Source organism: Balaenoptera acutorostrata, chromosome 14, assembly GCF_949987535.1.
Source record: "Balaenoptera acutorostrata chromosome 14, mBalAcu1.1, whole genome shotgun sequence".
In the NCBI taxonomy this organism is placed as follows: Eukaryota; Metazoa; Chordata; class Mammalia; order Artiodactyla; family Balaenopteridae; genus Balaenoptera; species Balaenoptera acutorostrata.
In genome coordinates, this window is record NC_080077.1 from 33,269,674 (window position 1) to 33,296,097 (window position 26,424).

Genomic DNA, 26,424 nt, shown 5'->3' on the forward strand with positions numbered 1-26,424 from the left:
AGCAAACATATATTGTACTCAGATGGACTTCTTTTTATTACCAGACCATTTCTACCAGTATTTAGGTAGAATTCCTCAGCAGTGAGCTAGAGTAGTTGAGTTCTTTGTTTTTCCCTCACCCGTTCTACTCTGGGAGACTAACTTGTAGGAACAAGTGGGAAGCTGGAAAAAATGGTAATAACAACAGATAAAATCTTTCTGGCCTGTCACCACAAGAATGACAATTCAAGATTTATGAAGTAAGCATGTTGGCAAATTACAATAATGGAAATGTCCTAATTTTCACAATTTCATGTTTAATGCTGGTAAAGCCAACATTTTCTTCAAAAAGGAAACTGAGCATTTAATTTTATCTACTCATGTGCTCTCTTCTACTTCCATCAAAGTCCAGAGGCTGGTGTGAAAGGAACAGCTAATAATTCACCATATGTAACAGGCCAATTTATACAAAGGCTTACAGATTTTCTTTTTCATCCTTATCTTTTCTAGGTGCTTCTGTTTGATCCTTCAGTTATCTGAAAATACTATTCTGCCATTAATTTTTCACTTAAAACCAAAGGATAGCTTGCCCAATAACCCTGAGACAGGCCAAAAATATCAAACTAGTAACCTGGTTCTTTGACATCAAGCAAAAAAATACTGAATGTAATATGAAAAGGAAGGAAATAAGAAATTATTAAACATATTAGGGATGAACTGAAAAAGATGGGATCTGTTATTCTTGGATGTTTTGTAAACATGAAACAGACAGAAGCATTGGCAGACTGTAATATAAAGAATTTAATAATAAAAGAGTAAGTGCTATTAGTAGTAGTAGTAGTAGTGCTATTAGTCCAACCCCCAGCTAAACTGATTTTCAGTGTTATATTCTCCTTTCCAGTCTCCTAAATATTCAGATACGTAAGTTCAATGCATAATTTCTCAAGAAATTTTTTATTTACTGAAATGTCAGTAAATACACTTAGCTATGTAAACAGGTTAGAACTAACTTTTCAATCATATTTCAAGGATGTATTTGTGCGTGTGTTGTGTGTGTACATGAAATAGAAATCTGTAGCTAAAACCTGTAGTCAAAATTAAGTATCAAGCAGATGTTATGTGACATGCAAGTAAGTACATGGACATAGTTTATTCTCCTGAGTAGGATTCTATTTTTTTAATTTCTTTCACTTTATTTTATTTTATTTTTAATTAATTTATTTATTTTTGGCTGTGTTGGGTCTTTGTTGCTGCACATGGGCTTTCTCTCTAGTTGCGGCGAGCGGGGGCTACTGTTGGTTGCCGTGCGCGGGCTTCTCATTGAGGTGGCTTCTCTTGTTGCGGAGCACAGGCTCTATGTGCGTGGGCTTCAGTAGTTGTGGCTCACGGGCTCTAGAGTGCAGGCTTAGTAGTCATGGTGCACGGGCTTAGCTGCTCCGCGACATGTGGCATCTTCCCGGACCAGGGCTCAAACCCGTGTCCCCTGCATTGGCAGGCGGATTCTTAACCACTGCGCAAGCAGGGAAGCCCTAAATTTCTTTCACTTTAATAAACATTTTTCATCATTAACAATAAGCTTAAATTTGGGCCCACCTGAATAATCATAAAGTCTGAATTCTTAAAAATCTAAATTAAGATGTAAGAAAATAAGTGTTTCAGAATATAAAATGTGAAATTAAAAAGTGACAGTACCTTTTGGAGGATGGAGTTTGTGGCCAGTTTTCTCACACCACCCAACTGGGTGAATATCCAGAGCATCTGCATTTACCCAGAAGTCATAACAATCAGAATATCCATCAAAGTGCAGCTTTATCCGGTATCCACAAACCTGAAACAGGTAAAGGAGGTCAATTAAAAAACAAAACAAAACAAAAAACCCAGAATATTTCTGCACATGTACAAAAATAAATTAACATGGATATCAAGTATGATACGGATTATGTTCATCAAAGCACCCTCGTTAACAGCCACAAAAACAAGTGAACAAATAGCAAAATCTAAAGGCGAAGGCTATTACATTGGGAAGACCTGAGCTACAGTGTTCCGGCATCATCCTCAGGAGCACATGGATCCTGGGTGACAATTCTCCCATGCAGACAAGTGCCCTGTTCATTCCCTACATTGTACAAGCACATGCTACCAAGGGGAGCCGGCAGCACGGGGTGCACAGCTCCTGCAGGGTGCCAGAGTGGGTGCCCTGCTGGGCACTGGCTCAGTGCTAGCTCTCTGTCCTTTATAAAGCTCCACACACAGCGATATCCAGCCAGACCTCGGCTGGTGCAGACACGGGGAGAAGTCAACTTATTCTCCTCTCCACTAGTAGCAGAGTGGGGAGAAAGAAAGAAAAGCCTCCCCGATTCATACTTAGATGAGACAGGCTCCCTGGAATCCAGTGAAAACTCACTCTGTGTAACACATGCCGAATGCTGATGCCACATTATCTGCCTAAATTAGGGCCCCACTCGGGGGAGTTCTCAGTTTAAAAAAATAAAAAAAGGTTATGTAGGTTTATGGGGCCTTTGCTGGTCACGCTTGGCCTTGGGCTCTCAAGACAGTTCAGCCTCTCAGTCTCCTTCCCACTAGCACAGCAGATGTGTTCAAGTGGAACCACACGCCACACCAGACCTCTGACCACGCCAGGGCACCTGCCTCGCAGAAGTCTGAACAAGAAGCTTGAGATTGGAGTGCGGAGCCAGGGCAATGCACAATCCCAAAGTAATCAGGAAGCTGTACAGTTACTGCCATGAAGAGTTCTCTAGGGCATACTGTTAAAATTCAAGTGGCAGAACAAACTTACAGAGTGAGTCACAGTTTATGAGAAAAATTATATTCGTGTGAGTCCATGTATGTATTTATGTATGTTTGTGTGGGTATATATATTATGTGTGTATACATATATACACATGCCCACACATACATACATACATAAATACATACATGGACTCACACACAAAAGTATATGTATTTAGAGACACACATTTACATACATACTTACACACATATATATGTAAATTCACAGTAAACAAAAAAGTCTGGAAGGACAGATGCCAAATATTAACAATGATTTGTTTTGAGAAGTGGGAAAGAAGAGGCAAAAGGGAATGATGGATTTTTAAATATTTTATCTTATATATTAGTATTTAAAAAAATAGAAGGTATTAATGCTACATATATAAAAATGAAAATAAGTTGACTGCCCCCAGAGAGATAAGAACACCATGCAGAGCCGAGACTGGGGTCTCTAGAAGCACAATCGTTCGAGAAGGGTAGGTGGCCGCCCCCCACCCATCCCATGCCAAGGAGGAGCTCAGGGGCTGCTTCTCTTATAAGCCTTGGAGCTAGGCAGGCCCACCCTGCCTTACACTCAGTTGTCTCTGGTCAGTGCCTAAGAAACAAGCCCCTTCAGTAATTTATCCCTTCAATCCTTCAGGGTCATACTGCTCTGAGCTTCTGCCCCGTGCACTCAACTTCCCACTACTCCCCCCATACTCTCTCTACTATATCTTACACCCTCCGAAACCCTTCGGTAAACAACCTCCTCCATCCTCAACTTCCTTGCTCAAAGGCACGTCTGGTTCTTCCCTCTGAAGCCTTCCCTCAAGCGGAGGCTGCTCCTTCTTCTACTCTCCATCCCTCCGAGGCCCAAGCGTGGCCTACTGCCTCAGGCCACACCATGCTCCGGGGCCTGCTCTTCACCCTGCTCCTCTGAGGCCTGGGCCATGTGGCTGTACCACTTCGCCCTTATCATCCTGCATACTACCTCCCAAACATCCCTCGTCACTCATCACACTAAGCACTGGCTCACTCTCTTCCTTTCCATCCTGAGTAGCTCCACCAGGCACACGGATGACTCAGCCAATACTGCAGCTCTTGCTCCCTGCATTTCCTCTTCTCCCATGGATCTTGTCCCATCAGAAACGGCGCTACCTTTCAACGATTAAATTCAAACACCCATTCAGTTTGCTAACCCAGTTACTCCCGATACACTTCCTTCTGAATCTCAATGAAAGCTCTAGCGTCTCACATTGATTCCTCTACTTTCTCTCTAGCATCTTCCTTTCTCTGGAGCCTCCTTCCTTAGCAGTCACTTAAAATATTTTATCCACATTTTAAATTGTTGCCCTAAAATGTTGTCTGGCAAAATTCCATTATCCCAAGTATCCACCCAGTCTGCACCTATACCTGGTCTAGGGACTGGTGCTAAGGGAAAAAGATGACACATAGTCAATCCTCATCATTCATGGTTTCCGTATTTGCAAATTCACCTTGGTAAAATACATTTGTAACCCCAAAATAATATTTGTGGGGTCTGGGGACATGTGCATGCACAGAGTGGTGAAAAATCTGACTCACCCATCATGCAAGTTTCCAGCTGAGGCTGAACAAGGCAAGATGCTCGGCCTTCGTGTTTCGTACCTCACCTAGCAAGCAAGTGTCCTTTATGTTACCTACTTATTTAGTGCCACGTTTTTTCATGTTTTGTGCTTTTTGTTGTGATTTTGCTATTTAAAACCGCCCCTAAGCATAGTACTGAAGTGCTAGGTAGTGTTCCTAAGTACAAGAAGGCCGGCAAGTGCCTGACCGGGAAGATATGTGTTAACAGATAAGCTTCATCAGGCATGAGTTACAGCGCTGGTGGCCGTGAGTTCAATGTTACGGAATCAACAATAGACAAACAGGTTGTCTTCAAACAGAAACATAAAACAAGGTTAGTGCTGATCGGCTGACGAGAATGTTGAGACCAGAGGCTCCCAGGAACCTAACCCTGTATTTCCCCTAAGCGCAATGGTTCAGTAGTATTTACGGAATATAACTACCATAAATAACGCGAATCCAATGTACCTGTTTACCACACTCTCCCTACTGCACAGCAATCCTTCTAGACGCACCTGGCTGATTCCCTCTCCCATTCTTCACAAGGGCCTTTTTAAACCTCTTCCCTCTCCTTCAGCTACCAATCCCACCATCTCTATCGTCAATCTCAGCTGACGATTTACCTCCAGAAGCTGCCTCCAAACTGGCAAACCTGCCCACGCCCACCACACCCACCCTCTCCTGCTCCCCCCTGCAGAACCCAAGGAGAGACTCCTCCTGCTGGCGAAGGCTTGGACCTCCTCATATACTCTGGATCCCATCCTCTCCCATCCCTTCTTTGTCAATTATCTGCTCTCTCTGAGCCTTCCCATCCTCTGCTCCCCAGTGACTTCTTCAGAATCCAAGCATTCTCTAGCCAGTCTCTTCTCATTACAACAAAAAGGGAGGGATGAGGGAGAGAGCAAGAAAAAGTAAAGAAAAAACTATCTCTTAGGCTTAGACAAATTCTTGTACACTCTCGGTGAAAATCTAACAAGTGATAAACTTTTTTGGAGCCCAAAATAGCAATATGCATCAAAATTTAAACATCCTTAACTTTCAACCTGGTAATTCTAGGGATGGCTCCTACAGACATACTCACTATGCAAAAAACAAATAAAAAAAAAAGGCAAACAAAAAAAACACTGAAATATAAAAGGATGCTCACAGAGGCACTGTTTGTAATAATGAGAAAGTGAAGACCACTCAATTGTTCATCAATGTGAGAACAACTGAATAAACTGCAGCAATTCAGTGAAATGGAATACTACTCACAGGTTAAAAATATTATATATGTATAATATAATATATAAGATACAGTATCACAAAAGCAAGTTGCATAATATTATGTATGATATCACTTACATGTAAAAAAGAGAAAGATATATTTATACATATTTTTACATGCAGAGAAAACATCTGGAAGGAACACCATGAACTCATAAGTGTCGTTATCTTTGGGATACAGAATGAGGAAAACAGAGGGTGGACACAGAACTTCTATTTTTTAATAATATATACTCTTACACTAGCTGACATTTCCAGGATGAGCAAACATTACTGTTATGATAAAAAAAAAAAAACTAGACAAACTAAAATAAATTTCCTTTAAAACCAAGAGTTGAAACACACATACACACACACACACACACACCCCTCCCTTAAAAAGTTTCGCTTGTCTTTTACAGCCAACTTCTCAAAAGCAGTCTAAACTTACTGAATGTTTTCATAAATCTCAACTGTTCTGAGAACTACATAAGCTAATACATGGAAAACACTCAGCTCAGCATCTGTCCCATGGTACACGCTGTGGAACGGTATGTTATTATTTATGGTGACTGTCATCATCCAGCTATCAGACGTGACTGTGTTGTGTAGGAGCCAAACCTCTTACAAATCCACTAAGTCACTGAAGGAAAACTATGATAACTAAAACTAATACACACGATGGTCTTATTCTTTGAGGAAAATTTGAAAAGATACATACCCCTGACTCAAGGAAGAGAACAAGAAGGAGGCGAGCACATAAAGGAAAAAAAAAATTCTAAGAGCTCTCAGTAATATATTGGACTAAGGTATACCTAATTGACTTGGACATCTTTTCCCGAAAAATTTCAGAGACACCTTGAAATACTGAAAGTAATATAAATATCCATTGGTCTGTTCCTTATGTTAAGGAACGTGGTATGGTGAAGCCTATGGCATCAGACGGACCAGGGGTCAAATCCTGGTTCTACTACTTTGAAGCTGTGTGGCCTTGTATACCTTACTTAACCTCTCTGAGCCTCAGTTCCTTCATCTATAGAACAGGGATGAAAAGGGGTTCTTGCAAAGATTAAATGAGGTAATGTTTACAAAACGCTAAGCACCGCGCCTGGCATAAAGTAAGCACTCAACAAATGGCACCTGTTCCCATTATTAAATCCCTATAATCACTATTTTGTTTTAAAAATAAAGATGAGGCAAAGCTTACCTCAGCCACAGTGAGGACGCAGTACACAGACTGATGCTCAGGGTCCACGCCTTCTAATTTCATGCCAACTTTAAACCCATTTTTGTTATATGGAAAAGACTGATACTAAAATGCAAAATGACAGCAGTTTTAGTGAGTGATCACCATTCTTAAATAAAGACTATATAACCAAATACATAAACAACTCCTAAAAATCCAAAAGAAAAGGATCACTGGGTCATCTCATGGAAAAATGGACAAAGACGATAAACAGGTGACAGAAAAGGAAATTTAAATGTCTTATCGATTTAAAAAGATGCTCAACCTCCCCTATAAGAGTCATACAAAGTAAAATTACGGTAAAATATACTTCACCTATCAGACTGATAAAGATCAAATAGTTTGGTTACAGTGCATTGGCAAGGCTCTAGGGAAAGAGACGCACACAGACATCGCTAATAGGGATATAAACTTGTACAACCTCTAGCAATCTCACGCTATCCGTAAAAAAGAACATTCTCTTGGACTCAGCAATTCTAATCCTGGGAAATTATCCAACAGAGATAGCCACATATGTGCTAAAGGAGAGGTGTACGAGGTTACTCACCAAAGCATTTACTTACCAAAAGACTCATGTATATATATATTATATATTCCATATATACATATAGCATTTCATCTTATATCTGATCCATAATAATTTAAGGTGGTCCCTACCGATTGACACATATATGTGTGTCATACTCATGTAATATATATGACATACATATATGACATATATGTCAATCAATAGAGAGCAGCTTACATTATTATGGAACAAACATAAGATGGATATATACAATGCATCAGTATAAAAGACTGATGAAGGGGTTAGATGAACTGAGATGGAATAATCTCCAAACTAAGTTAGACAAAAAAGCAAAGTCCAAAACAGTATGTGACATATGTTATCATTTGGTTAAAGACAGGGAGGGGAGGATTTGTGTCTATATATTGCTTATATGTACATACAATTTTCTTATAGCACCTTCATGTTTTAATCACATGAATGTATTACTGATTCAAGTAATTAGCTGTATTTAAGCTTTTCAAAAAAAATTGTAAAAAAGTCTATTCTGCAAAGGACCAAAGTTGCAGAAAATAATTATACAGAACAAGTCATATGCGATGACTATTACATATTAAATATTTTAATGTAGATGTAATCATCCCAACATTTACTATTCACCGCTTTTTAAAAAAATTTTATTGAATACTCACCACTTCTTAAAAACTCTGTGTTCATACATATATAACAAAGTATTGATGGCAGATTTATTACATACCATGATTAAATATAATTAAATCATTTAAACCAAGGGTCAGCAAACTACAGTCTAAGGGACAAATCCAGCCCACCACTTGTTTTTGTAAACAAAATTTTACTGGAATACAGCCATGTTCATTCATTTATATATTGTCTCTAGCTACTTTCATTACAAGAACAGAGTCGAGTTGTTACATCTGAGACCACATACCCCATAAAGCCTACGATATTTTCTATTGTCCTTTATGGAAAAAGTTTACTGACCCCTGGTCTGGCCTAGAGACAGCAGTTCCCACTCAGAACTACTTTTATTGATTTTAAATCACTTATGATAAAATATTTTTCTATAGTTATATAGTAACCCATCTTTCAATGTTTTGTTGTGATATTACGTAAACCACAGTAACTCATTTTTATTCTCCCAAAGACATGATGTTGACATGAAATTTAACGCCAGTTCTTCTTTATCTACTGGTTTTTCAGTGGTAGTAGAAACATCCCTTTTAAAATCAATGAGAGAAAGCCTGGTAAATATTGAGAAGAAAGAGCACGCGCGCGTGTGTGCGTGGGGTGTGGTCATGCACGTGGCACTGGGGAAGGTGTGCGTATAAATGCTAGCTGCCCTCGGAGGCAACCCTCCACATATGAAAAACAATATGTCTGAGAAATTATCCCAAGTCACATTTCCTAAAGAGACAGTAGAAACGGCAGTACCAATTCCAGAGAAGCATTATGGACAATGTTTCTAGAAGGGCCTGTACCTCCTTGAACAGCTTTGCTGGCACTGCCACAGCTTTTTCCTCTTCCAGGTAGGACGCCCAGCACCAAGCTTTCTTTCCTTTAGGAGGCAAACCTGAAAAGCGAATGAGACTAAAATGACAGAATTCCCAAATCTAAGAAATCAGAGTGGTACACTATGAACTCTCACTTCCCTAACTATCCCCAGGCCTGGCTCTTCTCTTACTTTCATGGCTGGTATTTCTCCATCTCTTTTCCTGGCTCCTCTTCCAAAGAAATGAGAGCTAACAAGTGAACTGTGTGTATATCCAGGTGTGAGTGTAGAGAAAAGAAGCAGAAGAACTTAAGGTTAATGAAGAAGATGTAGTAGGAAGCCAAGAAAGAACAGTACCATGGAAGCTACAGCAAGTAAGAGCTTCTTCTAGAAGCAGGATGCTCAAAATTTTTTTCCTAAGTAATCAAGAAGTTGAGGACTGAGAAAAGGTCAGTGCACTGAGTGGTCAGGGACTGACTGCTAATCTTTCTCCAAGATTAAAAAAAAAAAAAAGGGGGAAAAAAAAAAGTCAAGGTGCCGAAGGCCAAATTGAAGTAGCAAAAGAATACATAAATGATAAACATATGGAGTCAGCTAATATCAATTTTATTTGGGATTAATTTGACAAAAAATGAAAATGAAAGAAATGGTATAACAGCTTGATGGGTATTAAAACTGGGGGAAGGGTATTTTGGGGATGAGACTGCAAGAGGCAATGATGAAGCCCATGAAGAGGAAAAAAAAAATGGAACACCTAAGAGGGGGAAATGATTGAAGGGACAAGGTCACAGAAGGGCCAGAGCCCTGACAGTAGGAATGAAGGGGAAGGGAGAGTCAGGATAAAGACACTTTTGAGGCAGAGTGCAGAGTAACTGAGAATTTACTCCCTTTAATTTCGGTGACATAAGATAGAAGGTCATCTCCCCCGAAATGTAAAAGTTAGGCTGTGTGCTTGACGCAGGTAGAAATACCTCAAACTCTTTTTGAGGAGTTAAGAACTGAATGAGTGAGGAACGCAGCCAAACCCTGAAGAGAAGCTCTGGGTTCAGGCCTCGATTTGCAGGGACAATGTGACTGGCAGGTCGGAACGGGACTGTGCAAAGTATAGCGACCTAACACGGAGGAACAGCCAGGCAGATGCAGCAGGTCCTTCCTTTGCATACAGCCTAGTGGGGCACACGGAGGCGTCTATGGAGATGACCCAAGGTCCACGATGAGTAAGACAGCGAGTTCATCCACCAAGTACTGAAGGGCAGGGCCTCATGAGAATAAAGGACTAGATTCCTCATGAGAATAAAGTGTTCCTTGAGGAACAAAGAAAAAAAAAAGGTACCAGGTCAGGAGGTCATGGTTGAGAGGAAACTTTAAAAATCTATAACCTTAGGAAATGAATAAGAACAGAGGTTTCAGTCAAAGTGCATAAGTAAAAGATACCTACCGGATGGAAAAATAAATAATGGAAAATGGTCTCAAGTTTGCCCTGACACTACTCAAAAGCTGCTAATTTCCACTTTTCCCCCTTATCTACTTCTTCTAAACTCTAATTTTTATTGACACAATTTAATCAAAAGAAAACCCCCAAACGATCCTTTAACTGCCACAGTGTGCATTACAATTAAGACTAAAATGTCTACCTGCGTGAAATATTTTCAGCTTCATAAAGTTACAAATAAAACCTTCCTTTCATCAACTCACCCTGCTTTAATACAGCCGAATCACCTCGCCTTTTCCTTCGGGCTCTCTGCGAACCCCTCAGGATTCTTCCATCTTGTTTGTTCTCCTACAATAAGGAAGAAAAGTTTATGATTTTAAAAAGTTCATGAAATTGGCACCAATGAAAAGTTAGAGAGCTGTCGGAAAGCATCATTTTTTTCGGGACTCTTCTTCAATTTCACTTCATAACTTTTAAAAGAAAGTAAGAATATAGGTCACTTGAGAACTATGCTGCTTTTGGCCTGAGGTCCTTACAAAATAAGAACATTTCCAAGAATTACACTGTTATAGTACAGATACAGCTCCCACCTCCTTGAAACACTTTCTTCTTTCAGCTCCTGGACCACTCTGTTCTGGTTTCCCTCGTACCTCACTGGCCTCTCTTTCTCAGTCCCTTTGCTGACATCTCCTGCAACCTAATCCCCTTCTCTTCTTTACCTAATCCTTCTCCCTAGGTTTTAAAGATCATCTGTCTGCCGAATATCCCTCATCCATATCTCTAGCCCTGACCTCTTCCCTGGCTCCACATTCATGTATCCAGATGCTTACTTGGGATCTTCGCTTGGATGTCTAATAAGAATCTCAAACTCACGAGGGCCAAAGGACTCTAGATTCTATACTCCACTCTGGCCTTCCCATTCTCAAGTAATGGCATGATTATCCAGTCAATAGTTCAAGCCAAAAAGCTAAGAGTTATCTCTGATTCTTCTCTTTCCCTCACACACCCTGACAACCCTACCTTTAGCATCTATCTCAAATCCACCGACTTCTATCTTAAACAGCCCTCTTATTTAGTCACTGCAATAAACTCCTAACTGGTTTCCCTGATTCTACTCTTGCTCTCACATGTCAAAGCAGAGTGATCATTTTAAAACATTAATCATATCAAAGTACTCCCCTGCCTTCAACTTTCCAATGGCCTCCTATCTTACTCAGAATAAAGTGAAAACCCATTACTCTGGTTTACCATAAAGCCCTGGACCACACAGAACTCTTCAGCCTCATCTTACTCCATTCTCCCCTAGCCCTCAAGGCTCAACTACGTTGTCTTCTTTATTTCCTTAAACAAAACATGCTACACACATTCTTACCTTATGGTCTTTTCCTTAGCAATTCCACTGCCCCACAGGGCTCCTCACTCCCAACTTTACCTCAGGCTCCTTCTTATTATTCAGATCACATTGTCCAATCCACCCTCCCTAGGAGGCCTCCCTGATAACCCAACTTAAAGCAGTCAGATCACCTTAATGCCCTATTGTAATTCTCAGCATAGCGCTCATCATAGGCTGATATTTCCCCTGTTTATTTTGTTAATTTTATGTTCCCTTAACAAGAATGTAATGTCCCTGAGAAAAGAAACCCTGTCTTCCTGCTGTCTTATTCATCCCTGCATTCCCAACTCCTAAAACAGTGACTAGCCAATAATCGTTGCTCAATATTGATCTTAAGGAAAATGCTTTGAGACCTCAAAGTTCTCTTTTCATATAGAGTTACTAGTAAATATTTTAGAGAGGGGATGTTTATGTTTTAATTAGCATATTTTGAATTAGTTTTAGCTAAATATACCTGACATTTATCTGCCATTTTATACCTACTCACACAGTTTTATGAGATCTGTCTGCAATTTACCAAAATGGGATTGGCATTTTGCTGTCAAGAGGAATCTAAAATTCGTTTGCGAAACTGAAGGTTCTCCTATTGCCTCTCTCACTGCAGTGATAAATTCCAGAACATCCTACTTCTTCACCCTGAGGAAGGGGTACTACTATTCATAACTCCCATCTTGAGATGAGGACAGTGACACAGAGAGGGCAGGTGGGTAACCTCCTGACGGTAAAACAAGGTCACGGAACCAACATCTGAACTCAGGTAACTGGCTCCAGAGCCAGTGCCTTGGACCACGGTGCTACCCGCGAAGGAGCAGCCCTGTGGGTACTAACCAGCTCGTCGTCTCGCTCTTCCTCCTCCTTGGAGTCGGCTTTCAGAGATAACTTTGGCTTTTTCTTCCGACTGCACTTAGGATCTTCCTCTTCATTGTCTTCTCCCACGTCCCTTTCTTCCTTCTGATCTCTGCTGAATTTATAAACCCAAAAGAGTGGCAGGAGACAATACCCATCAAATATCTGCATGTTGATTAGCAACACAAAAATCATTAAAAAAAATATTTAACCACCGGGAGAATGGTGTACATATTAGAATGGTGTACATATCATAGATAAGAGACACTTCAAACCACCATCATATATAACACTGTCAAGATAGAAAGTGGAAATTAGCTTACGTATTAATTTATATAATTATTATAATTATGTAATTAATGATATAATTTTAAAAGGGCACCAGCACTACAGGTGTAACAGGTTCTAACAAGTTTAAAATTATTTGTCTTCCACAGCTGCCATCCAGACTAATAAAAGAATCGATTATTTAGAGATAGTCTAGCCTTCAGGGGCAATTTTAAAGCAAGGATCTAGCAATTATTAAGAATGCCAAGTCCAACTGAAAAAGGCCAAGTGTAACTTTGTAAAACATCAGGTGGCTAACAAAAACAGACAATTCTCCAGCCTGTTCTGATTAAAACACATGGGAAACTCCACTCAAACATAAATGCCAAGTCATTTATTTGTAGTATACAAGTATGGACAGGAAATACACCTTGCTGGTGATCAGCTGACCTTGTCAGACAGTTCCCAATGGCAGTCACACCACCGTCAGTCACAGCTGACGGCCCTGACTCGGAATCCTCAGTCCATCCTGAGATCAGCAGTAACACAACTACCACACTACTCACTATGGCCATTCAGCGGATTCTCAGTCAGGGGAAGCTTCAGTCCATTTGTGGAGTTTTAGCTGAATTACCTAAGACCTCCCAAAATATAAACAAAAGTGTGTTTTCACAAACATGAGTGTCATTAAAATGTGTATGTAGCCCAAAGAAATCTAAATACTCTTGGTTGGGGAGCAATCAAATTAATGTAAACAAAAGGCTAAAGAAAGAGGCAGAGGTTGTATTGCAGCTAGGACGTGAACAGCACAACTCAGTTCAGACATGACCAAAGACACCAGCCCAGTAGTGGGATCAGGGTCCAAGTGTCTCCAAAGGGAAAGCCTCTGGGGGAAAAAAGATATTTTCGGATGACAGACATCAGAGAGCACAAAACCTCTGTATTCCCAAGCACCAGGCCCTTGGACTCTAAAACTCATTTTATAGATGGAATGGGGGCAAAAACCTACTTGTCTTTGATATGCCGAGCACAATTCTGGCTGCAATAGTTTCCTCCAGAAAGACACTCATCTACGTTGCCATACTGACAACAGTTCTCACAGAATTGAAGCCCTTCTACTTTCACTGGATCCTTCAACCTGAAAGGCATCCCAGTCTTCTCGGAAAAGACTAGAAGACGAAAAGAAGGAAAAAAATTTAAAACCATGACAGAAATCATTGCAAAACACATTTAGACTTTTTCTTCTAATAATTTTGTTAGCAACACAATAAAAGAATAATGTTTGTTGAATGAATGAATGAATGATCAAACTACATAGCGGTTGGGAGGGAGAAGAGGATGGGTTTGAAAGGAATCACTCAAATTATTTACATAACACACAAAAAAATTCTTCAGAAAAGGTAAACAAAGGCTTGTCCAAGGTCTTTTCTACAGAGTTCAAAGTAAAATGAAGAAAATTTCATTAGTCACTAAATTCAGAAGATGAAACCAACCATCCACTGAATCCTATACAGCTGTATCTTTTCGACAAAATTTTAAAAGGGTTATCTATGTTATATTGTGTTTTTGATGAGTGACTCTTTTACTTAATGGGCTGAATCAACATCTTTCTATTTTACTTTTAATGTAGCAGATCTCCTAAATCATAATTATCCGTATTGTCTAGGAGCTCACATTTCCTTTTGCTTGAATCGTTAGGCTAATCATTCATTCAGCAAACATTTATTAGGCACCAATTTACGCTAGACACTGATAATGACAGTACAGACCTTGCCCAAGAGAGCTCACAGTCTAGAAGAGGAGACAGACAAGAAAACCAATATTTATAATAAAATGTGATACATGCAATAATTGAAGCATGAACAAGTTCCAGGAGTAGTACAGAGGAAGAAGTGACTCATCCGGCCCGGGGGGAGGTCAAGGAAAGATTTTCTGATATAAAGCCTCAACAGGGTTTTGAAGGCCAAAGAGGAATTTACCAACTGGACAAAGAGAGAAACGGCATCCCAGCCAGAAGAAACAGCATGAGCAAAAAAGGCAAGAAAGCATGAAACTGCATGATATGTTGGGAGAATTTTATGTAATTCAGTGTTGCTGGCCCTGCCAGAACACAGCATACAAAGAACAGAACAGAGAGCAAAGACACAAAGCAAGCAGGTGGGTGCGGGTCACCCAGATCTTTGTCTGTTTTGCTAAAGAGACAATAAGAAGTTGGTGAAGTGTCAGATAAGCAATCTACACAAGTTCCTCTGACTTCAGTGTGTGGGATAAATTGGGGGAAATCAGAAGCAGAGTGATTCTTTAGGAGCCCGTCTGCAGTAATTCAGGTGAGAGGTGATTAGGCCCTAAACTAAGGCAGTGGCAGTGATAATAGGTAGAAAAGGCCAGATCTGAGACGTATTTAGCAAATAAAAACCAAGAGGATTAAGTAACAGGCTATGGGGTTGGGAGAGAACAAATTCAGGATGACTCCTAGATTTCTTGCTTGTCCACTGGGTGGATGGTGCTACCATCAATTGATATTACGGGCTACAGAAGAAAAAGCAGGTTGGGGGGAGGGGAGAAAGAAATAGAAAATGAATCGCATTTCAGACATGTGGAGTTTGAGGTACCTGTGGGACATCCAGGTGGAGATGTCCAGTAGGCAGGTGGAAATACGGGCCTGGAGCTCGGGGGAGAGGTCGGGGCTGGAGATATAGATTTAGGAGTCATCAGCATATAGGTGTTAGTTACAACCATCGGAGTAGATGAGAAAAAAGTGGCAGGCTTTTGGCTAAATCACCTGGGTAGGCTATTACAACATGGATTTACTTGATAATTTCCAATTAACCTTGTGCTATGACAGATCTGGCATAAAGAAAGAAGACACTTTATAGTTATTTTAAAATATAAAAGCTGGTTCCATATTAGTTTCGTCATAGAAATTTACCTAAGAATATGTGACACAAAGATCACCCAGGATTTTCAAAGTTCCAGCCTATTATAAAACCTTAGATATTCTTGCATTAAAACTCTTCAAAAAAAAAAAGAAAGGACAATGCAGATGACCTGTTCTTACCTTCTTGAGCAGTTGGTACCATCCAAGTTGTGGTAGCTGTTGCTTTTTTAACATTTTCCATCTCACTCTCATCTGTAATAACTTCCAAGGCGCCAAACTCATTTACACGGAACTAGCGACAATAGTAGAAAGAGGCAAAATTTACAAAAGTGCTCAGAAACGTCATCATTTCATGGCTGGCACATGAAATCTTTAAGCAAATGAAGTACGTTTTTATAAAGTTAATTTCAACAATTATATCCAGAAAAGCCCGCTACCACTATTAAGCCCTTTGCATTTACCAATTTTGGAATTTCAGGAAGGGGGAATAGAACGATGCAACAAAGAACTTCTTAAGGATACAAACAACCACCCCTGCAGTGTCCTGTGGAGTTGCCAGCTCACTTATACGGCTTATAATTTCAAACACTATTTTTTTTTTTGCTAAGACTGTTTTTCTTATTTCATATTACTGCTTATTTGATGATCAAAGTTAGTGAAAGGAGAATTACTGTTTTCCCAGGAATCAACGTGTCTCACCCAAGTTCACCTAGTTCAAAGAGAAGGAATATCATCATTCTAGAAATTGTGACTCGCATGTCCCTCTCCCCATATTCCAAGATATGAGGAAGGAAGGCTGAGCACGAGTCATGGCAACCCCGGCCCTACACCTCCTCTTTCTTTCACTGCTCTTTAGAATTCTCTGTTATATTCATTCACTTCTAGTCCTCCTAAACTAAACCGCTGGTAACATCTATGAGATGTGAACAAGCTTACTAGCTTCAGGCCAATTTTATCACTAAAAAGTAAGGGCATCTTGATTTCATGGGCGTTTTTGACCCCAAATATTGAAAATTTCCTCTCACCTCATGGCGAGCCTCAAACCAAGCATTCTTCTGCAATCTCCTGGACATACAGTTTATGTGTTGAAGACTTTTAACCACTACCTGTGTGCAGGGGCCCCATCCTCTTTGAAACAGCTAGGTTTACTGTCACATTCATGAAGGTCAAAGTTATTCTGTATTCCTTCTGTTTTTCCATAAAACAGAATGACATTAGGGATCCACTAAGCTTGACAGGGGATGAAGAGCTAGAAAGCTCAAAATTCAAAAGGATTATAAACCTTTCGGCTTAAAGTTTTTAGATCTCTCACAGAAATACAGATGAGCATGCAAATATGCAGTATTTAAATAAGGCCTTCCATTTCCCAATCTAAAAATCTATTTGGTCAACATGCCAACAGAAAGATTTATTTTACCAAACTAGATTCAGACTACAAGTCAGAAACATCATAAGCAAAATTTACAACTAATTATTCTTTCCACCAGGTGAAAATAGCACCTTAAACAATTTTCTGCATATAGTCTACAATTATTAAAAGCTTTCTAGACTGAACAAGTGACATAGTTACGGAAGGTGAAAATGTTTTCTCCCTATTTCATATTCCAGATACAAGTTCCCAGGTAACATGTATATACTAAACCTAGTGGGTTCACCTAAAAATGTCAGTTTAGGAGGTGGTAAAAAGTCAATTGGAAGGGAAAGAGCTAAAAATAAGTTTACTTTTTAAAAAAAAATAAATTTTTAAATGACCAACTCTGAAACCAGAATATTTCAAAATAAAGCTGACAGTACCATCTACTGGGCAAGAGTAGAAAAGCCAAGCCATCATGATTATTAATTAATGATGTTAAAAACTATGGCAAAAAATCAATTCTGAATGAAAAATTTTTAAAAACTGGCATCAGCCCAGGTAAGTAAGTTTACTTTTATTATATGCTGATGTTAATTTAAACTTTTTTGACAAATACAAAATGTGGGAAATAGCATAAAACATTTACATTACACAGAAAGTCTCCTGTGGCTTAAATTTCCAAATTGCTGCTAAACTACACCTTGGCATTTCAAACACTGAGAAAGAGAACACAGCTGAGTGGAATCTTCAAATCAAAATTCAGACCTATGACACCTGGGAGTTTTAGGTTCAAATACTTTCAAAGTTAAAAGGTAATATTCCCACATCACAACACTTAATTCCAGTTATCTTTTCCCTCTCATAATAGTTATTGCCAGTAACTGACCTACAGTCTAAGCACAAAGTAAAGATGCAGTGCACTTAGGTAAACGGTTAACTCCCGTAAGCCAGGGACCCATGGACAGACTTAAGGGGTTGATAAATCCCAGGAAATATATGCAAAATTATGGTTAAGGGCACATATATATTTATCTGGGGATAGAGTTTATAAGTTTTATCATATTCTCAAAGGCATCCTATAACCCTGAAAAAAATTTAAAAATCTACTCTAACCGAAGTTACTTTATTTCAAAAATTAGAACATTCTCTAACACTATATACAAAAATAAACTCAAAATGGATTAAAGACCTAAATGTAAGACCGGATACCATAAAACTTCGAGAGGAAAACATAGAACACTCTTTGACATAAATTATAGCAATATTTTGGGGGGTCTATCTCCTAAAACAAAGGAAATAAAGGCCAAAAAGGGGGGACCTATTTAAACGTAAAATCTTTTGCACAACAAAGGTAATCATCGACAAAAGGAAAAGATAACCTACTGAATGGGAGGAAATATTTGCAAATGATATGACCAATGAGGGGTTAATATCCAACATATATAAACAGCTCATACAACTCAACACCAAAAAAAAAGCAGCCCAATTAAAAAATGGGCAGAAGAACTGAATAGACATTTTTCCAAAAAAGACATACAAATGGCCAATAGACACATGAAAAGATGCTCAACATCACTAATCATCAGGGAAATGCAAATCAAAACCCCAATGAGATATCACCTCACACCTGTCAGAATGGCCATCATCAAAAAGGATACAAATAACAAATGTTGGCGAAGATGTGGAGAAAAGGGAACCCTCCTACGCTGTTGGTGGGAATGTAAATTGGCACACCCACTGTGGAGAACAGTGTGGAGGTTTCTCGAAAAACTAAAAATAGAACTACCATATGACCCAACAATTCCACTCCTGGGAATATATCCAAAAATCCAAAAACACTAATTTGAAAAGATACATGCAACCCAATGATCATAGCAGCATTATTTACAATTGCCAAGATACGTGAGCAACCTAGTGTCCATCAACAGATGAATGGATAAAGAAGATGTGAGAGAGATATATATATCACATACTATATATTATATATACATAAAACACACACACACACACACACACACACACACACAATGGAATACTACTCAGCCATAAAAAAAGAATGGAATTTTGCCATTTGCAGCAACATGGATGGACTTGGAGGGCATTATGCTAAGTGAAACAAGTCAGACAGAGAAAGACAAATACTATATGGTATCACTCATATGTGGAATCTAAAAAATATTGATACAACAAACTAGTGAATATAACAAAAAGAACCACACTCACAGATATAGAGAACAAACTAGTGGTTACCAGTGGGGGGGGAGGGGCAACACGGGGTAGGGCATTAAGAGGTACAAACTATTAGGTACAACATAAGCTACAAGGATATATTGTACAACATGGGGAATATAACCAATATTTTATAATAACTATAAATGGAATATAACCTTTGGAAACTGTGAATCACTATAGTGTACACCTGTAACTTATAATAAAAAATTAACCTCAAAGTATTTTTAAAGTATCCTATCATATGCAAAAAGACACAGGGATCAATTTTTTGACTTCTCAATATTTTTGTCTTCCACAATATTACTACTGTAAAAAATGTTGGACAGCATAGGCTGTTAGTTAGGTGCTGCTAACATTACTGAGTTCCACTGATGAAATTCCAGAAAGACTGACACATTGCCTAACATTTTTTTCCCCAATAAAATACTCAAATTCTGAAATTGGTAATGCTTTTATGAATGGTGCTGCAACTATAGAAACTTGATATAATCACTTTTTTTAAGTTATTAGTTCTTTTAACCTAGACATCTAAAAAGCACTATAAAAAATTAGCAACTGACTCCATTCTACAATCAAGAATGTCAAAATTATAAACTGTACAAAAGGGCTTTATTAAGCAAATCAAGCATATCAGCGGACACTGTAACTTCTGTTAGTGGATACATCTAGGTCAATCAGAAAACAATTACGTCTGAAATATATAAGGGGTTGAAAAGGTTTTGTTTGTTTGTCTTGGCTTAAGCTACCTTTTATTTGATTCATTCTCTTTATTTTTGCTTATAGAGGCAAAGGATCTTTAGCCTATTTGTGCCTGTCTTTAGTAATAGATCATTAAAAGACACTGCTGAGATTACTGTTTTCATTACTTTCAGTGTTGAAATGGGAGTTCTACTTAGCAATCTGTTTTAAGGACAAAGATATTTAGTAACTAAACTGTTCTGAACGTCAATCAAGACAAGGCAAAACCCTGCAATAAGAGCGCAGTGAATTTTCCAGTTGGGTTTCTGCATCGCTGCTGCTGGGTCTTGCTCTTGGTTAAGTGGCAACTATTCTTTTGAGATAAGATGCTATCACCCTCAGGAGGGTACTGACATTTTACTGAGGGACTCCGGAAGACTAAATCCTTATGACCCAGAGGAATAATTCTCTGCAGATAAATTTCAGAAATCATAAGAAGTTTAGGCAGAGAATCGCTTAGGGACAGCAAGCCCTACCATGCATCTTTCCACAAGCCTTACCACCTAGTCGCCTGCCTGTTCTTACAGCTGGCCCTGAGCTATTAATCTACAAACACAGATTTGCATCTTAAAGGAACAAATTAGGCAACGGTAAAGTTTACAAAGCTTGTTTAAGTAAAAATGTCTTGTTAATGACTACAATATTTTCAAGAGGGCCGGTGGACACTTGTTGTTCTTCCCTAACACTACACTTTCTGATGCTAGCCCCTCTTCTGTATGCCCCTTTCTCTCCCTCCTCCCATCCCTGCCCGCAAGTCTTCACACAGTTTCCCACCTATTTTCAGGCACCTAAACCTCACATGACATCTGCTTCCAAAGACTTCCTGATCCCTCCAGCTAACATAATACCTCCTCTAAATTGCTGTAACATTTCCCTTTCATCTCTTTTGATATGAAAACATTTCTCTTGTTAGTAGAATGGCAGTGTTAAGAGAATCAATTTTAAAATCAGAAAAGCCTGGTTTTAAGACCCAGTTCTGCCAATAACGAACTGTCTGACCTTGCTTGAGCAAGTGACTTAAGCACTCCGGGCCTCTGTTTCCCCATCTGTAAACTGACAACAGTGACAGAAACTCCCTCACATGGGTTAAATAAGAGAATTAAAAGATGTAGGTCAAGTGCTCACCAGAGAATAAGTTCTCTATTCTTTCTGCTACTGCACCCAAATAAGGAGCTTTTGCGCTCTGTCTTATATAAGGGTTGGTTAGCCCAGTGTGAAGGGGGGAATAGGGATGCCAGCAACAGGGACCAGTAACAAGGGACCAAGGTGTGAACTAGTTGGCTGGGCTGGAAACAGGGTGGCACAGAGTGAAATGAGATGCAGCTGGAGAGGAAAGTAGGGGCTGGACCACCAAAAAACTCTTGTGGTAAACTTAAGGGGTTTGAACTTTATCACGAAGGATACAGGAAATTGCTAAAGGATTTTAAGCAGAAGAGCAATATCACTTGACTGGCCAGCAGTCGTGAGGCTTTTACAGAGAAAAGTTCTTTCAAAATGGCAATAAACTGAAGCATATTAAAACCTGTTCCCATGATAAGAAACCGACTTCTATGTATTAGCTGAATTAACTTCAGCTGGCTGTCTTAGGGATTGCACATTAAGAAAGCCACATGCCTTCGCCCATTAAAAAAAGAGGAAGCTTCCAGTGTCAAATAGGCAGAGCATGATGCGGGAGAGTAAATTGCATGATTTATTCAAAGTTCTTTCCAATAACTTAATTATGAAAAATCAATTGCTTAATCAGATCTCTTAGGCAACTCAAATTTTAATATGAGGAGCAAATGAATCAGAAATCCTAAGCAATATAATCAACTGGCTAGTCTTTGAATCTCCTCAGATAAAAAGGGTTATAAAGTAGAAAAATTTTTTTAATTATTTTTTTAAATAGGGTATCTGTCAACAGCAGATAAAGTGAATTGGATACATGGCAATTACCCAAGTAATTAGATGAGTCTAAAAATCAAATCAAATAACCCACATTATAATACCCACTAAGTGGCTTAATTATCTGATTACCTTTATAAAAGTAATAGGTTAATTCCTAAAATCCATTGCTTAGAAAACCTTTAGGCAATCTAAATTTCTTAGGAATGGAGACTTCACTCTATTGTCAAAATCTAGCTGAACAAAAATTATAAATTTCATCATCCACCTACATGGAAAAAAAATAAGCCATTTAGAAGGAATAAAAATGTACAAGAAAAATAAGACGCTGAAGCAATAAAAAAAAAAAAGGCAGTTTACATAATATACCATAAAGCAAGAAAAGATACAATTTGTTAAGTGTTTTACATATATTACTTTTTCCAATCCTTATAACCAGCTTATGACATAGATCCTATAACCCCATTTTACAGATAAAGATTGTGAAACTTAGAATTTAAATAACAAAGCTCATTTAGCTAATTATGTGGCTGACACTATCAGAATCTTGAACAGTTTTTCTTTCTCAAAAATTTCAGCAGTCTATTTCCATCATATCTAATCCAGATGAACATTTGGAGAATGTTAGAGAAGATAAAACCCTTGGCATTCAATTCCTTATTTTACCAAAGAGGAAATTGGCCCCAAAGAGATTAACTGACTTGTTCAAGGTCACATAGAACTAAAACTAAAAACCAAATCTCCTTTCCGTATTTCACTAAACCTCACTGCAATGTTTTTGTTAAACTCAACTCAGATAGATATGTTGGCACACTGCACTTAATTAAACCTAAACCAACTAAAATCTAAGTATTTTTCCAACAAGAGGTGGACTGTCCAAATCTCACCACTGAGGATGGGCTAGAACAGATTTGGCTCAGATACTTGTCAAGTGGCCACTAAAAGGGATTGGATTCCAAGAAGTCGGTATTAGGGGGCAGGAATTTCTATTCAAGACAGGCCAGAACACCAAGCACTAGCAAGGCAAGCCAAGAGACGGCCAGTTAGGGAGGTCGGATGTTCAAACACCTGAGTGACTAAGTACAAACACAAAGTCTAAAGGGCCCCAGACAGGTTCAAGGTCCCAGAGATAGGATCAGAGCAAAAGCAAATTAGAAATGAGAGGTGGGGGGGCTGGCTTCCCAGGTGGGTGCTTGCACAACCCTGTCCCAGGCTGCAGCAGATGTGGTCCTGGAGTGGCTTTGGGGGGCTGGGGAAAAGGGGCAGGGTGAGCACCTAGAAGAGGAGCAGACTGAAGCAGTGCTCTCTGAGGAGAGTTCTCAGCTATACAAAAGCAGTCTCATTTACAGGAAGGACCAGCTTCTGAACAAGTGATTACACAAAAATCCATATTTACAGTTTACAGTATAAATAATTTAAGGGAGGTGAACGGTCCTGTTTATTCAATATTTTAACATTATCCAGTTTTAAAATAAGAGAACTAGGACACAGGGAGTGTGGTTTTTCACTTCAAGTTACAAAGCCCATGACTACAAAAAATATACAAAGCTAGACCTTCTAAGTCTACCACTTTTACATTTATTGGCCATCCTGATAGACTAAAACCTGAAACCATCTTCCTTGAAGCTATACATTACTTTCTACAAAATGCGTACAGATTGCAGATATAATTCTAAGTCCCCTACCCCAAGTGACAAAGGCTTCTGCCAAACCATCAGCAGTTTATCATCTTGAGATGCTGAGGACCAAGCATCATATAAAACTACAGCCACTATGCTTAATGCTTTTAATCCTTATTTCACATATGTGCTCAAATTCATTTTAATAATAAACACACACACACACACACACACACACACACAATTTTATGTAATAAAGACAGCTTACCTTTAAATCACTTCCTGGTAATGTACCTACTCCATCCTTCCAATCCATAACACTGAATACATCAAATTCTTGACCACTTGTGCTAGAGGCAGATTCAGTCATGATTTTTTTTTAACCTGGAAAAGGAAAAAAGGGCATATCACTAAATATTCTACATACAAATCAGTTTTTATTTTAGTGGTCATTGCTTCAATTTCCCTTAATTACATAATTTTCTTGATCATAATATCCCATATCCAGAGATTTAGAAATAATTGCTTCAAAAATATTTTTCCTAGTGAAAAATACCATAATTAATATTTTTCCTAGTGAAAAAAAATATTTTTCCAAGTGAAAAATACCATAATTAATCCATGGTAAATTATAAGAGAAAATATATTAATAAAAGTTCTAGGTTAAACAAAAAGTGCCATGGTGAATTTTTGCTATTGTTAGAAGAGGAATTCATTGTTTCATAGCATATTCACTTAGAACAAAAAATCATGATGACATATGGATAGAATTCTTCACCCTCTAAGGAGTTCCCCCCACCCCAAGACATTCAAAAGAGAGTAGATGTGGATAAAGGATAGTATCCAGTATAAAATGTTGAAAAAGAGGCCATTTAGATTAAAAAAAAAAGAACAAGAAAATTCAGTCCATTATTGAATGCCATCTACACTAAATTTGACAGTTAAGTCTGTTCTATCAATACAATGAATATACAGTATGACTGATTCTTTCATGAAATTAATTTATTTAACTCAGTTGAAATATTTGCCAAATAAATGTTCTGAGAAATAGGAAAACAGTCTCAAAATGTACAGCAAACACAATTAGGCTACGTTAAGATAACCAATTTGGCTAGCTACACTGTGATAATGCTCTTAATTTTCATTTTCAAAACAAACTTTTTCATAATCATATATCCATTGGCGGTAGTATTGATATTGTTATTCTGAAACTGCTGTCTGTGTGGTATGGGGTGAAACAAATAAGTAATTATGTTGGTGTCACTGACAAGTGATCAAAGATCAATGGGTCCTAAATCTAAATGGAAGTATCTGTATAATTTCATGATGCATTTTATGTTTAAAAAGTATGCATATTTTCTAGCTTTGCCCACTGACAAACTCTAGAAACAACCACCAATCAACAGTAATTAACAGCCTAGTGTTCAGATTGTGGACTCTAAATACCATTTCTCCCAGGCCTTCCCAGAGGTGGCAGGAAATGTGCAAGATGAGCCTGGAACATCTTGTCAAATAAAAAAGCAAGGAAGCTATCAAAGACAGCAGAGGTCATACCAAAAGGACTCAGAAGCAAACTTAAAGAGGCTTCTGTTGGCCAAAGTAAGGATATTAGCTGCAGTGAATTGAAACACATCAAATAAGTTTAAATCATTATGAGTTCACAACAATATTCAAAACAAACCAACCAACCAAGAACACCTCATTGATCACTTTTGATTATACAAGGGAACCAACCAACTTATTATTTGGAAAAAGAAACAAGGACTTATCCTGCCCATATTGCATGGGATCGATAAGAACTGTATCTCAGGGTAACCAAATCATTGGTGAGAAGAAGTTTCCTTTCAGAAAAAAATTCTTGCTAATAAATAAAGAAGGAATGATAGAACTGAAACACAGCCATTCGCAACCATTAAAATGATGACTCTAGCAACGACCATGAATGCCTTCTAAGAATACCTACCAACCCAACACCATCTATGAAGTATTCCTGCCAGGAAAAAACTAAATCAAATCTGTTGTGATCAAGTCTATTTACAGGAAATACCAGAGACAAAGGAACATGTGAAATCACACCATAAAGACATAAGAAGCAAAACATGGATTGTACTGGGAACCCTGAGACCTTTCCAAAAGGTCCAAGAAGTCAAAATTACTTTCATAAAAATATTAACACGTTATTTGCCCTCTTCGCTATGTTGACATTTACACTGATGGTGCAAAGCAATAGTGGATAAAACTGCTGAAGCTGTGGCACCCAGCTGCAGTAGCAGTCATTTTATTCTTCAGCAGCATGCACTCACAGTAAACAAATGTCACATTCACTAAAAACCACCTTTGATGAAGTAAAATAATAAATTTTATTAAGTCGATATTTGAATATATATCTTTTTAATATTCTGTGTGATGAAACAGAAGTATGCACAAAGTGCTCGGGCATGCCAAAATACCAAGGCCGTCTCAAGGGAAAGCACTGGTGAATTGTTTGAGATGCAAGCTGAACAAGCTGCTTTTTTTTTTTTATGGAATCCCACTTTTACTTAAAAAACGATGTTTATTCAAGTTTGGATATTTGGAAAATATTTTGTCACACTGACAGCATTCGTTACTAATGATACAATTTCAGCATTTTGGAAAACCTGTATCCACCACCATGAGCTTGACAGCTTCCCAATAGCTATAGACTTTTCTAAGGAGATGGGTGGTGATATTCATGAATATGATTTTTTAAAATATTTCACAATGAAGTATGTCAACATTTGGAAGATCTACATAACTCAGTGAAGTGATATTTTCCAAATGACCAATGCTTACAGTTACAAAATTATGCATGGCTAAAGAATCCATTCAAAGTGCAACACAGACTGATGGATTTTAATGTGACAGAGCACAGAAAGCTCACTGATAGGATTTCAAATT

At 38.5% G+C, this 26,424-nt stretch overlaps 1 protein-coding gene across 8 annotated transcripts in view; it reads right to left on the bottom strand.

Annotated features, from left to right (window-relative positions):
• L3MBTL3 (L3MBTL histone methyl-lysine binding protein 3) overlaps positions 1 to 26,424 on the bottom strand; it is a 120,000-nt gene that overhangs the window by 74,601 nt on the left and 18,975 nt on the right. For 5 of the 8 annotated variants that reach the window (XM_057528264.1, XM_007190838.2, XM_057528266.1 and 2 more), the window contains 9 exons: positions 23,774 to 23,889; positions 15,859 to 15,970; positions 15,413 to 15,487; positions 13,810 to 13,969; positions 12,516 to 12,648; positions 10,558 to 10,642; positions 8,852 to 8,943; positions 6,806 to 6,910; positions 1,672 to 1,807 (listed from right to left, as the gene is read on the bottom strand). In XM_057528264.1, coding sequence (XP_057384247.1) covers positions 1,672 to 1,807; positions 6,806 to 6,910; positions 8,852 to 8,943; positions 10,558 to 10,642; positions 12,516 to 12,648; positions 13,810 to 13,969; positions 15,413 to 15,487; positions 15,859 to 15,970; positions 23,774 to 23,875 — 1,000 coding nt within the window. In that variant the 5' untranslated portion in view covers positions 23,876 to 23,889. The remainder of the gene's footprint in view (positions 1 to 1,671; positions 1,808 to 6,805; positions 6,911 to 8,851; positions 8,944 to 10,557; positions 10,643 to 12,515; positions 12,649 to 13,809; positions 13,970 to 15,412; positions 15,488 to 15,858; positions 15,971 to 23,773; positions 23,890 to 26,424) is intronic. The other 3 variants (XM_007190839.2, XM_007190841.2, XM_057528267.1) reach the window with 3 other exon arrangements.